This window comes from Heteronotia binoei, chromosome 4 (genome assembly GCF_032191835.1).
Source record: "Heteronotia binoei isolate CCM8104 ecotype False Entrance Well chromosome 4, APGP_CSIRO_Hbin_v1, whole genome shotgun sequence".
NCBI classification, from domain to species: domain Eukaryota; kingdom Metazoa; phylum Chordata; class Lepidosauria; order Squamata; family Gekkonidae; genus Heteronotia; species Heteronotia binoei.
In genome coordinates, this window is record NC_083226.1 from 160,141,905 (window position 1) to 160,156,525 (window position 14,621).

At 44.8% G+C, this 14,621-nt stretch overlaps 1 protein-coding gene across 9 annotated transcripts in view; it reads right to left on the minus strand.

The window, feature by feature from the left end:
- Positions 1-14,621, minus strand: part of NEDD4L (NEDD4 like E3 ubiquitin protein ligase) — a 415,196-nt gene that overhangs the window by 11,563 nt on the left and 389,012 nt on the right. For all 9 annotated transcript variants that reach the window (XM_060236126.1, XM_060236125.1, XM_060236124.1 and 6 more), the window contains 2 exons: positions 11,149-11,244; positions 2,320-2,393 (listed from right to left, as the gene is read on the minus strand). In XM_060236126.1, the coding sequence (XP_060092109.1) occupies positions 2,320-2,393; positions 11,149-11,244 (170 nt within the window). The remainder of the gene's footprint in view (positions 1-2,319; positions 2,394-11,148; positions 11,245-14,621) is intronic.

Genomic DNA, 14,621 nt, shown 5'->3' on the forward strand with positions numbered 1-14,621 from the left:
ACGAAGGGGAAAAAAATCAATCCCTCCCGTTTTTTTTACACAGCAGATCTGATGGCCGCTGAGTGTGCAAATGCATGCAGCTTTGTAATTTGATTCCTCAGTTTCCCTTTGGGGGGACCAATGCAACAGTGAAGGAGAAATACTGATGGGCACAAAACTGTAACTTAAAAGGAAAACTCTTTCCCACTTCACAGTGTGACATTTAAGTCACTTTTGTACATATACTTTAAATGCGCCAGAGATGACTTTTCTATACTAGAGTGGTATGCAACGAGGAAGAGAAATTAATCTTGCAGTTCCTATGGAGATCATAGTCAGTTCCACCATGTCTGGTTCAAGAATATATATCTTAAAAATTGCGTAGAGGGGTTGCCTATAGAAAATATACTGCAATCAGGAACAGAAAGTGGGTGGGGAGAAGGGATGATTAACACTTTCTCTGCTGCCTGTCCTTCCTTTCAAGCTCTTTCCTGGGGCAGAGGGAAAGGTGGCTTTTAAAGGAAAAATGGCCAGCAGAGAAAAAGAGGACTCCTTAGCTGCCTTTTCTCCTCTTCAAGCTGCAAATCCCGATAGCCCAGACTAGCCTTGGAAGCTAAGCAGGGTCAGACCTGGTCAGTACTTGGATGGGAGACCACCTAGGAATACCAGGCTTGCTATGCAGAGGCCGGCAATGGCAAACCACCTGTGTTTAGTCGCTTGCCTTGAAAACTCTACTAGAGGTCACTATAAGTTGGTTGTGACCAGAGCTATTTTTGTAGCAGGAACTCCTTTGCATATTAGGCCACACCCTCTGATGTAGCCAATCCTCCAAGAGCTTACAGGGCTCTTAGTACAGCACCTATTGTAAGCTCCAAGAGGACTGGCTACATCAGGAGGTGTGGCCTAATATGCAAAAGAGTTCCTGCTACAAAAAAAGCCCTGGCTATGACTTGACTAAAAAACAAAACTGCATATTATTCTCTCCCTTTTCTGCCTAATTTACCACATGAGAATGCTGAGAGGATAAATACCCTTAATTGGCACTCAGCTAGGTTGCCCCCTGTTCCATACCCTAATTCTAAGGGGAGCCAACAGCTGTCCTTGATATACCAGAAAAAGGGTACTGCAGTGTATTTACTGAGCTTTTGTTGCTACTGGCTTTCACAACAGGGGAGAGAAAGACAAGAGGGGGAAAAAAAATCAAACTACGCTGAAGTGGATGCAGGTGAAGAATGGGGTGAGCAAGAGCTGCAGGGGATTTCCACAGGGGAAAGAGAAATAAAAAGAGGAGGAGGGGCTGCAGTTTATTGATTGCAGCCGAAAGCTAAAACAACAGCAAAGCATTACAGTTGAAGTGATATTCACAGGTAGAAATTGTAAATTGGGTATCAACTCAAAGCATATAAATAACAATGCAACAGAATCTAGTGAATCCTAGGTGAGTGCTTACTACTTTTTTTTTTTTTTGCTGTGAAGTCAGAACTGATCTATGGCAAGCCTGAAGGGTTTTCAAGACAAGAGACATTCAGAGGTGGTTTGCCATTGCCTGCCTCGGTGTCGTGACCCTTGGAGGTCTCCCATCCAAATGTGAACCAGGACTGACTCTACTTAGCTTCTGAGCTCTGATGAGATCAGGCGGGCCTAAGGTGTAGGCATCCAGCTCCATCTTGTTAGCTGGCAAGTTGTACGTTTCTTTCAACTGATTTTGCCACAGTCTTGAAGACCGCAAAGGGTGAGTGAGGACAGACGGAGTATGTAGATTTCACTAGGGGCAAAGAAGACTGCAGATTTATACCCCGCCCTTCTCTCTGAATCAGAGACTCAGAGCGGCTTACAATCTCCTATATCCTCTCCCCCCACAACAGACACCCTGTGAGGTGGGTGGGGCTGAGAGGGCTCTCACAGCAGCTGCCCTTTCAAGGACAACCTCTGCCAGAGCTATGGCTGACCCAAGGTCATTCCAGCAGGTGCAAGTGGAGGAGTGGGGAATCAAACCCGGTTCTCCCAGATAAGAGTCCACAGACTTAACCACTACACCAAACCTGTCAGATTTCAATTTCGGCATTATGCGGTCTCTATGCCATGATGGGTGAAACTCTGTTCTCCTCCTCCTCTTCTGTATTTGTTTAGAAAACTGGTCTTTTGCCTTAGTATTCCTTTCTCTTTATGGCAAGTGTAACTTTTGACCTGGAAATTCTAAAATGGCTTCCAGTTGCTTGCCAAGATCTTAAACCAGAAACAGCTCTTGGGTGCGATTCTGTCGATTCCATTGAAGCGTCTAAACTGGCACAAAAGATGAAGACTTAAACTGAACAAAGGAATCAAGACAGAGCAACGTACTCAATATATTCCCTTTTGTTTTCATTCGTGACCATGACTTCTGATCCATTTGGCTTCAAGTCAACTTGATATGTCTGTGAAGAAAAGAAAAAAAAAACACAATTAGATGCTAACATGTTATTTTCCTAATGAGCAAGCTCTTGGCAATTTCAGCATCTCTTATGTAACTGCATCAAAGCGTCTATGGAGGAATATATACGTGAGCCTCAAAATATTTCATGCTCAAAGGCGACCTCCAGAAGGGCAAGCAGATGCCAAGTAATCGACAAATTAGAATCAGACACCACGACTCATTAGCAAGTTAAAGGCAAAGGCAGATTTGTGTGTCATCTGCTCAGCGATAACGGAATTAACCGTGATCAGCGGGGACATCATAGGCTGCTTTTAAATTACCTCCTTGCGCGGTGTTTGGTGTCGCTTCTGCTCGCCAAGATGTAAAGTATCAACGGTACCAATTCCACTGGCTCTTGCGAGATGCCTTGAGCGTGCCAGAAATAAGTCTCCAAGGTAGACCAGAGCCTGTGGCAAGTCACAGGCCTTTTTGGGACACGGACTGCTAGGCACGAGGCGGACATTTGGTGGCTCCGTTAGGCAGATTCAAGTAAGCCAATTAAAAAAGGGAGATGCCTGCCTGGATCATGTGGGAGACCCAAGACCACATGTGCTTGTTATAGCTATGGAGCTGGAAAAAACCCTGTGAAGTATGAAAGTATGAAAAATGGGGGGGGGGGGGAGAATGCCTTTTCGAATCTAGGGTTGCCAGACTCCAGGCAGCACCTGGAGATCTCCTGCTAATACAATTGATCTCCAGATGATCAAGATCAATTCCCCTGGAGCAAATGGCTGCTTTGGAGGGCAGACTCTATGGCATTGTGCCCTACTGATGTCCTTTCTTCTCCAAATCCCACCCTCCCCAGACTGCGCCATCAAATCTCCAGGTATTTCCCAACCCAACACATGCAACAGACAGGGCATATTGATCAGGCAGCTGAGGTTGGCTAAAGCTTCCTGGGAAGAAGAAGACTGTAGATTTATACCCCGCCCTTCTCTCTGAATCAGAGTCTCTGAGTGGCTTACTATCGCCTTATCTTCTTCCCCCACAAAAGGGTAGGTGGAGCTCTCACAGAAGCTGCCCTTTCAAGAACAAACTCTGTGAGAGCTATGACTAACCCAAGGCCATTCCAGATGCTGCAAGTGGAAGAGAGGGGAATCTCCCACATAAGAGTCCGCACACGTCACCACTACACCAAACTGGCTTACCAAACTCGTAAGTGTATCCGTGTGGGTTTGCCTCTAGCCCCTAGGACTATCTTCAACAAGAACAACACTCCCCTCCCCCCATTCTTCATATTTTATGGTTTGGAATGGTTCTCAGGGAAAAACATCAACATCAGTAACCAATATGAATTCTATAGCCAAGATCCATTAACAGAACTGGCTTCTGCTCTTGTAAATATTTGTGTAAAATCAATGCAGATGTTTCGTTTTGATGGGTGCTGCTGCTCCAGTGTAATAATTCCAAAGTGCTCCCTGCCATCAAAAACCCCTACAAAAGATGAGCTCTTGTACTGGGCGTTAGCCAGGAAGAATTCATCTTCCACATGAAGAATGCAGAAGCGAACTGGAAGGTAATGGTTTCAGAAGGTCTGGTTCATAGCAGCACACTAGATTTGAGTCCAGTAGCTGCTCAGAGACCAACGAGATTTCCAGGGTAGCAGCTTTCAAGAATCAAAGCTCTCTTTATTTGACAAAAGACATGTTGACTCTCAAAAGCTTATACCCCAAAAGATCTTGCTGGTCTTTAAGGCGCTACTGGACTCGAATCTAAAGGTGATGGTGACCCATTTCATATGGGATGTATACAAAAATTGGGAAATACCCCCCAATCTGGAGACCTTAATGTGATTTCAGGCTGGAATACAAACTCAAACCAATGTGAAGAAGAGCAAAAAAAGTGAGGGGGGGTGGGCAAAGTTTTCATCCCCAGGATCAAAACTGGGTTCCTGCCCACTTTTGAAGGCTCCAAGTTGGACACCCACCCTTCCTTTTTCTAGCACCAGCATTCGGATCTCTCCTTGAAAGCAGATGGAGGCTCAGATAAGAATCTCTCTCCTACATTGCTGCTTTCAGCGGGATTCACTGCTGCAGGAAGTGGTGGCAGTTACAAACATAGACAACTTCAAGAGGGGACTGGATAAGCATATAAAGCAGAGGGCTATCATTGGCTCTTAGCCACAAGGTATAGCTGGAATACTATGTCTGGGGCAGTGGTGCTCAGTGGTGCTCAGTGGTGCCCCCAGAATTGTTGGCAGTGGCTGTTACCACAGAATCTGGCTGTAGCCATCTCTTTTTGCTTTTTTGGTGCCTACAGAAAGCCTCATTTTTTAAAAAATAAACCTTTTTAATTGACTTTTTAATTTTAGGGTGACATATTTATCCTGTAGAAGAAAAAGAAGAAGAAGAAGAAGAAGAAGAAGAAGAAGAAGAAGAAGAAGAAGAAGAAGAAGAAGAAGAAGAAGAAGAAGAAGGAGGAGGAGGAGGAGGAGGTTTACATGATTATGGACGGGATAGAGAAGCCTAGAGAAAGAAGTACTTTTCTCCCTTTCTCACGATACGAGAACTGTTGGACTGGATAGGCCATTGGCCTGATCCAACATGCCTTCTTTTATGTTAGCCTGGGTTACATAAGAAGACAGAGAGTCTCCCCTGCCCAGTTATCTGGATATTCTTATGAGCACTATTAAATGATAAGCTTTAATCTCAAATATCAGTAATGGCCCACCAGGGTTCCAGTTGGATATCTTCACAGTTTGTTTTGTGTTTGGATAGACCGTGTGGTTCCTATGTTAAAAGTTGAGGGTGGGGGTAGGATTGCCAGACCTAGGGGGACTTCTGGAAAGTTCCTGGAGATTTGGGGGTGCAGCCTGGGTTGGACAGGGACATCAGTGGGGTACAACGCTACTTTCCGAATTACTTTCCAAAGTATCCATTTTCTCAAGGAGAACTGGCCAGGAGATGAGCATTAATTCCAGTGGATTCCCAGGTCCCTCCTGGAGGCTGAGTTTCTAATCACAGAGTAATGCTTGCTTGGGCCTGCAGAGCTGAAATTTCACTGTAATATCTGGCATAGCATACTTGCATGAACCATCCACCTTTGTGTCCTAGCGCATACTACATCAGCTTTTTCAGGGGTGGTGGATTTCTGCTAGGGGCTTGCTGTAATCTTCCCAATACAGGCTGATCTAAAAAAGTGCTTGGATGCCAGATAATCAGAGCAGAGGACAGAGACATTGCAACATGGTACTTACAGGCAGGCAGAATTCATGCAAGTGAACAAGAATGCAGCCTGGTAAAACCTTTTCCTGATTACAATTGAGGGCCAAAAGAAGAAGAAGAAGATCACAGATTTATACCCCACCCTTCTCTCTGAATCAAGAGTCTCAGACCGGCTTACAATCTCTTCTATCTCCTGCCCTCCCAACAGACACTTTGTGGGGTGGGTGGGACTGAGAGAGATCTCACAGAAGCTTCCCTTTCAAGGACAACACCTCTGAGAGCTATGGCTGACCCAAGGCCATTCCAGCAGCTGCAAGTGAAGAAGTGGGGAATCAAACCCGGTTCTCCCAGATAAGAGTCCGCGCACTTAACCACTACACCAAACTGTGTGCTCAGCACTGGTAGTGGCCCTGGGAGCTCTACCAGCCCTTCTTTGCTTCAAGGTGAAGCATGTTTGGATACACAGTAAAGAGAGGGAGGTCAAGGACAGCAGCTGCCCCCTCTTCCCTTGCCTGCAGTTTGTCTTCACAGCAAAAATATATCTGGCAGCCGTTACAATTCTTCCACATCCATCTGCTGAAAACTCTCCCTACTGCTTTATGAAACAGCTTCTGAAACTTCAAGATCCTCCTTAGCCACCAAATTAGTATTTTGGCTCTCATCTGACTTGGAGAAAAATTCCTTTTCAACTTCTAACGAGGGCAGTCAATCCATCAGGATGAGCCTGAGCACAACTAGGCTAAAGGGCTTCTGGACTCATCTTTGTACTGCCTAATAGAGAGAGATGGAGGAGCTTGCCAGATGTCTGTTTACTATAATGATGTGACTTAAAATGATTCCCACTTTCGGTAACTGAGAAATCTGGCAGAACAGAAGCAAAAAGATGGTGCTATAATGCTCAGGGAAGCAGGTTGTTTTTGAGAACGTACACCGGGGTCCCCAAGCTTTTTGAGCCTGTGGGCACATCTGGAATTCTGACACAGTGTGTGCACAGGGACAAAATGGATGCCATCACAGCCAGTATGGTGTAGTGGTTAAGTGCGTGGACTCTTATCTGGGAGAACCGGGTTTGATTCCCCACTCCGCCACTTGCACCTGCTGGAATGGTCTTGGGTCAGCCATAGCTCTGGCAGAGGTTGTCCTCGAAAGGGCAGCTGCTGTAAGAGCTCTCTCAGCCCCACCCACCTCACAGGGTGCCTGTTGTGGGGGGAGAAGATATAGGAGCTTGTAATCCGCTCTGAGTCTCTGATTCAGAGAAAAGGGCGGGGTATAAATCTGCAATTCTTCTTCTTTTTTGTAGCAGGAACTCCTTTGCATATTAGGCCACACACCCCTGATGTAGCCAATCCTCCAAGAGCTTACAAGGCTCTCAGTACAGGGCCTACTGTAAGTTCCAGGAGGATTGGCTACATCAGGGATGTGTGGCCTAATATGAAAAGGAGTTCCTTCTAAAAAACGAAAAAGCCCTGGATGCCATAAAATGGCTGCTGCAAGAGGTGGAGAAAGCCACAAAATGGTTGCCCCAGCCTATCTTCAGTCACAATGTGAAAGTCCTTGTGCTGTGGTGGTGGCAGCTGCTGCCAAAACAATGTTTCTAAAAATCTGTCAAATCTCTTCTGGCCAATCAGAAGCCCTTGTTGGGCAAAAGCCCAACTTGGCCCTGCCCAGTTTCTAAAAACACCTGGTGGGCACCAGAAAAGGTGTCAGTGGGCACCATGGCACCCACCAGCATATTGGGGACCCCTGATGGACCCCATATCCCTATTCCTGGACTGACCATCAAGCCTAGTTCTATGACCATAACCAATACCACTAAGAACATAAGAGAAGCCATGTTGGATCAGGCCAGTGGCCCATCCAGTCCAACACTCTGTATCACACAGTGGCCAAAAAACCCAGGCACCATCAGGAGGTCCATCAGTGGGGCCAGGACACTAGAAGCCCTCCCACTGTTGCCCGCCACCTCAATCAAAATCACCAAGAATACAGAGCATCACTGCCCCAGAGTTCCATCACCACTGAAACAAAGACCTACCGCAAACACAGAATGGACACTCAAAACCTAAGAAAGATTCTGGGTTAGAATGAGAATGGAACCATTACTATCCTTGCTTCCCAACACACAGCCCAAATAACTGAGAGCAAATGCTAAACATATTAGGAGATAGTAAGATATGGATTGGTTTCTAAAAAATAAAAATGCAAATTGGAAAAAAAAAAGAATAAGTAAAATGAATCGAGTGTAGCGAACTGCCTCTATGAACACTTTCTACCAGAACATATTCTGCTAGGAGGAGGAGGAACCCCACATGGCACGAAGCTCAGAATAAAACTGAGAAAAATGCCACGCACTGCTTGCTCCTAGCTCATTTTTTAATGTGACTGCAGGAAGGCAAGGGATGCTTAAGAGCAAAGGGGTTAGAAAGAATGAAGGCAGGAGAGGCAAACTGGAAAAAAAACCACCCAGATTTAATGTGCAAGAGTTCGGTGACAATAAACCCAGCAAAGCTGCGCACTAACACAGAAGCTGTAGAGATATGTCTTGAAGAGACACAGCAGCACTGATGGGAAAGAAACTAGCCTCCTGAAATATCATTCTGCTAAGCAAAAGAGAAAAGTATGCTGTAAAGGGGAACTGAGGACAAATTCTCTGTCTTACCATCTCCCCAGAGCCCCGGGGGATTCTGGGGCCAAATAAAACAGACAGAAGGTATGGGGAAACTAGCAAGTAATGAGGAAGGAGAGGAGCAGATGGCATTTGTAAATCATCTTCACGTTTATGTGTTACAGTCTCTCCCCCACTTCTGATGGCAAATTTCAGCGGATCCCCTATCATGCAACCACAGGTTCTGACCCCTAAGCAAGCAAGCAATTTTAGAGCTATATGGATTTAAGAAAATATGCTATACGGTGCACTGCTGGAGTAATGCATTTATCTGGGATCTAGTGGTACATCTGCCACCTTGCAACCTCTCAAAACTTGCAAGAAGTTAGTCTTCAGAATCATAAACAGCACTTCTGTCATGATTCTAAATGTATAACATTTCCACCCCAATTAAAAATAAAATTCTAGAAAGATTAACCACTAGGGCTTTTGTTGTGGAAAAAGCTCAGCAGGGACTCATTTGCATATTAGGCCACACCTCCTGATGTCACCAGAAGTTATGTCACCCATTCAGTAGGATACTTTCCACATATTGACACGGAACAATACAGTGACATCAGCTGCATTTCATGGACGTGTGAGAAACCTGCTAAACCTTGTTTCGCCCCCCCTCCCAAACACGGCTGGAGAAAAAGCCATGTGCAATGCAGTGGGCAGAGGCAGGCCCAGCTTCTCCCAGGAGGGGGCGCTCGTGGGCGGCTCTGTGTCTCTTGCTCTCTTTGCAAGCCTGTTGGAGGCAGAGAGGACGGAGAACACAGTCTGGGAGCACATGGCTGCCTAGTGCCTTCTCTCTGCTGGAGACCTTTTTATGAGCCAGAGCCCTGGCCAAGCGAGCTGGAACTGTGTTCCTGTGCATTCCTGCTCCCCCCCCCCCCAAAAAAGCCCTGCTAAGCATGCTCCACACAATACATACATTTTGAATTTGCTGTTTTTCTGAACCAATATGTGGAAAATCAAATTAATAATACAAACTTAAAACTAGCACAGTGGTGGAAAGTGCTATCAAGTCACTGCTGATTTATGGTGGTACCATAGGCTTTTCAAGGGAAGAAATGAACAAAGGTGATTGGCCATTGCCTGCTTCTGCATAGCAACTCTGGACTTCCTGGGTGATCTTCCCTCTGAGAACTGAGAATTAACCAGGGCTGACCCTGCTTAGCTTGTAAGATCTAACGAGATTAGGCTAGCCTGGACAATCCAGGTCAGGGCAGAGAAACAGTGGTGGTTTGCTATTGCTTGCCTCTGCGTAGCAACCCTGGACTTCCTTTGTCTTACTTAAAGGATATTGTAGATAAAATGACTAGATTCGAGTCCAACAGCACCTCAGAGGCCAGCAAGATTTTCAGAGCATGAGCTTTCAAGATCTGATGAAGGAAGCTTTGACTCTTGAACACTCATACCCTAAAAACCTTGTTGGTTGTAGGTGTTACCGACCTCAAATTTAGCTGTTCTACTACAGACCAGCATGAAGAAGAAGATATTGGATTTATATCCTGCCCTATACTCTGAATCTCACAGTCTCAGAGTGGTCACAATCTCCTCGACTTTCTCCCCCACCCTCACTACAGACACCCTGTGAGGTAGGTGGGGCTGAGAGAGCTTTTTACAGCAGCTGCCCTTTCAAGGACAACTCCTGCGAAAGCTATGGCTGACCCAAGGCCATTCCAGCAGGTGCAAGTGGAGGAGTGGGGAATCAAACCCAGTTCTCCAAGATAAGAGTCCGCGCACTTAACCACTACACCAAACTGGCTCTCATGGTTATCCTCTGAAGCAATGTTTGTGGATAAAATAGACTTTAAACTAATAAGCTGTATCCTTTTCTGTTGTTGGAAGAGTGTTTCTGCTAGTGTAGTGGGTGGGGCAATTTCTGCTGCTCTGTTGCAGCTCCCCCCCCATTATGTCCAGTTCAGTTTCTGGGGGTGTACTGGACCCCCAAAGGCAGCATTGAGAGAGGCCTGGGAGATGCTCTTGGAGGGGAAGGTGTGAAAGGTCTGTTTGAAAGTTTATTAGTGGCAAGGAAAATTGTGAAGCTTTTTCATTCGTTCTTGAGAACAGAAAATTTAATATTTTCATGGAATGTGAGACTTGGCTCTCAATAAAATTGAGTCACCATGTACAAGCCTAAGAGGCTCAAGTGATAGAAAATCATTTTCTATACTTTATTTGTAGTGTTTCAGAATAATGGCTTTCAGCACAAAATCAGATCATAGATATTATTTTCTCGTTACATAATAAAAAAGTAGAACATTCGTTTTAAAAAATCTATTCTGTGGTATTAGAGGAGAATTCTTTGATCCTGTGCAAGGCTTTTTTTGAGCAGGAATGCACAGGAATGCAGTTCTGACTGCCTTGGTGTCACGGGGTGTGGCCTAATGTGCAAATGAATTCTATAGAAAAGCCCTATGTGAAACAATGGTGACATCAGGGGATGTGGCCTAATATGCAAATGAGTTCCTGCTGGGCTTTTTCTACCAAAAAAGCCCTGATACTGTGTACAGTATATATAATCACATATACATACCATTACTCAAAATAAAATATCAGAATTTGATTCCCAAGGCTTGGTATGCCAGCTGATATATGATTGGAATCAGGGCTTTTTTTGAGCAGGAACACACAGGAATGCAGTTCTGGCTGGCTTGGTGTCAGGGGGTGTGGCCCAATAGGCAAATGAGTTCCTGCTGAGCTATTTCTACAAAAAAAAACCCTGTGTGAAACAATGGTGATGTCAGGGGGTGTGGCCTAATATGCAAATGAGTTCCTGCTGAGCTTTTTCTACCAAAAAAGCCCTGATTGGAATAGATTGAAATGGCTTAAAATGTGTTGCTGTAGACATAATGTAGGCCTTAGAACTGTGCAATCTGCCTTTTGGCATAACTCCTACATACCTGTCCAAAGTTTTCTTCATCTATGCAAAACATAAGATCCAGCTCCGTAGGGTCATTTTCCAAGATCCATTTCAAGGAGTTGTAATATTCGCTGTCCTGCAGTAAAAGCATTGCTTCCAGTTAATCATTTTTTTTGGAAAAAATACAATATTCATTTTTTTTAAAAAAAACTGCATTCAGCATTCTTATCCAGAATCTGAGATCATAGCCGACCAAGCTAAGAAAGACCATCACTCTATATGCTCAATAAAGCAACTGACAATGAATATGTCTAATTAATATGCCTAATTCTCAACAAGGCACCATCTGCAGATCTTTAGATATTTAGATTATTAGGACCAAGCAGAGAGAAGAGAGGTTGCTCTGTAAACGTGGAGAATCCCTCTGGTCTGCAGTGGGGAAAAATTAAAAACCAGCATTGTGAATCGAGTTCACAAGCAAATTGGAAGCCAGTTGTGTTTGTTTTAAAATAGGCATAATATGTCTAATAACAAGAAGATGATATTGGATTTATATCCCACCCTCCACTCCAAAACTCAGAGCTGCTCCCAATCTCCTTTACCTTCCTCCCCACCCCCAACAGGTAGGTGGGGCTGAGACAGCTCTCCCAGACGCAGCCCTTTCAAGGACAGCTCTGCAAGAGCTATGGCTGACCCAAGGCCATTCCAGCAGCTGCAAGTGGAGGAGTGGGGAATCAAACCTGATTCTCCCAGATAAGAGCCCTGCACTGTGAGTCTAGAAAGCTGAAAATGTAGGAATTCAGTGTAGATGAAATAAAGCAATCCAAGCAACTTGCTCCCAGTCGCTTCTCTAAGAGTAAAACAGGGCTCTAAGTTCTTCCATCCATGAAACAGTCAGCCAGACCTCAACCAAACCCTTCTGGAATATCAGCCTTCTCCAGCTGCATCACCTTTGTTTTGTCTGGATTCCTTTCTACCTTGCTCCCTCTCATCCACTGGAGCCCTACATCGAGGCACTGATTTCAGATGGAGGAAGCCACATCTGGATGCTTAATTAAAGCTGCTTAGTTGAGTGCCATCAGCATATCAATGCAGGCATACCCTATTTAATTTCATTTGGCTCAATGGTTTCTGGCAAACAGTATTTTCAACATATCTCACAGATAGTCAAAGATGAATGCTTGGTTACTGGGGGTTGATGGCAGATTTTCAAATGACCTGGGGTGGAATTCCAGCAGGAGCTCATATAAATATTAGGCCACACACCTCTGATGTAGCCAATCCTCTAAGACCTTACAAAAAAGAGCCTTGTAAGCTCCTGAAGGATTGGCTACATCAGGGGTGTGTGGCCTACTACGCTAAGGAGCTCCTGCTAGAATTCCACCGCCGCAAATGACTATTACAATACAGTAGACTAAAGCTTCTGCCAAAATGTCAGCTGGCATAGAAAGTGGTTTAAAAAAATATCAAGAGTTATCCATGGGCAATGTCACATGTGATAAGGAGGTCATCTGACACCTCGTGAAGATGTTATCTGAGGTCACCCTATGACACTTAACGGCTTTAAAAAAAGAAATGTGCAAACTTTTGTTAGTCATATTGGTCATGTTACAAAAAGTCAAAATCCACACGAGCAAGGCTTAAACTGTATGCTAACTAACATGACCAGAATAAAAATACTGATGTACACTAATTCTGGTCCTGAAAACATCTGACCAAATCTATTAAAGTCCACAGGGAATAAGGACTTTGATAGACACAGAACTTTCCTGGCCACAAGCATGGGCCACAGTGGCGGAAGACATAGCTTTACATGTTGAAAACTTCCTCTGTTGACATTTACTGAATGATACTAAGTTGGAGATTACTAAGGCTGAGACAAACTTTTTGGCGGATATTCCTAAATTTAAATTTGACCATGTATGACTGTATATGTAATTTTGGTATATATTTTGGTTTTATTTCAAATGTTTGAAGCTTCTTTTTCTGCTTTATATACGCCTGAATGTGTATGTTATGCCATTAAAGGTCTGGATGGATTTTTTTGGTGTGTGTAGAAAACTTGGGAGTTCAATCTCTGGCATTTCCAGCTAGCAGGTCTCAGAAGAGCCCCTTCCTCGTGCAGTTGCCATGTCCCCCCGGCTACTGGCAGGGGGTGGGGGGTAGGGTTGCCAGATCCAGGTTTGGAAACTCCCGAAGATTTGGGGATGGAGCCTGGGAAGGACTGGGTCTTCAGTAGGGCACAATGCCAGAGATCCCACCATCCAAATTTATCCTTTTTCTCCAAGGGAATGGATCTCTGTAGTCTGGAGTTCCCACCTGGAGGCTAGCATCTCTACTTCCTTGCAGAGGTGATCCCACCAACCACTAGACAATACCATGCTAGCCAGACAGGCAAGCTATCTTGATAAAAGGTGGAGGCTTTACAGCCTCACATTGCTGGGAGTACAAAATCTGTAACTTTGTACCTTATCCGTTTTATTGAACCACATCCATCTTGTAAGGATGTTAACAAGGGTCTAACATACAATGCACAGAGTTCTTGATGTGGGCAATTTCCCACTACAAGAACAGGAACATGAACTTAAGTGCACATGGGTTATGCTCAGGGGTGGAATTCTAGCAGGATTCCTTTGCATATTAGACCGCACCCCTTGATGTAGCCAATCCTCCAAGAGCTTACAAAAAAGAGCCTTGTAAGTTCTTGGAGGATTGGCTACATCAGGGGGTGCGGTCTAATATGCAAAGGAGATCCTGCTAGAATTCCACCCCTAGTTATGCTGTTCTGGAACACAGAGGCAATATTATAATGGATGGCTTCCACTTGTTATGGCTTTCTGTCTGTTACCACAGTTGTTTCCACCCCTCACAAGCCACTGAAACACTGTCAGTGATCGCACATATCCTAGACAGACACCAGCTTCAGCTGTGCTTTTTCATCCCTCTGGATTTCTGCTTTGTAAGATGGTCCCCATAACGGCTGAGGCATAGTCCATATATGGGCACAGTGTATGGCCAAAGGGCTTGCAATACAACCCTGCTGAAGCTAAACAGTTCTGGGTGAGTGCTTGAATGTAAAATCTTTTGGGAGTCCTATGTATAACATCTTGGGTTTCATGATGGAAGAAAGGTAGTGTGTAAATGAGAAGAAGAAAAAGAAGAGTTGGATTTATGCCCCACCCCTTTACTTAGGAGTCTCAGAGCAGCTTACAATCTCCTTTCCCTTCTTCTCCACACAACAGACACCCTGTGAGGTAGGTGGGGCTGAGAGAGCTCTGAGAGAACTGCTCTTGAGAGAACAGCTCTGAGAGAATAGTGACTGGCTCAAGGTCACCCATCTGGCCTCATGCGGAGGGGTGGGGAATCAAACCCGTTTTTCTAGATTAGAGTCTGCTGCTTTTAACCACTACACCAAACTGGTGCACCCACAGGCCTAAATATGCATGCAGCCCTCTCGAGGTGGACCTGGGCAGTTAATTACATTAAAAAGAGTCATAAGTTTGTTTGGCAAAA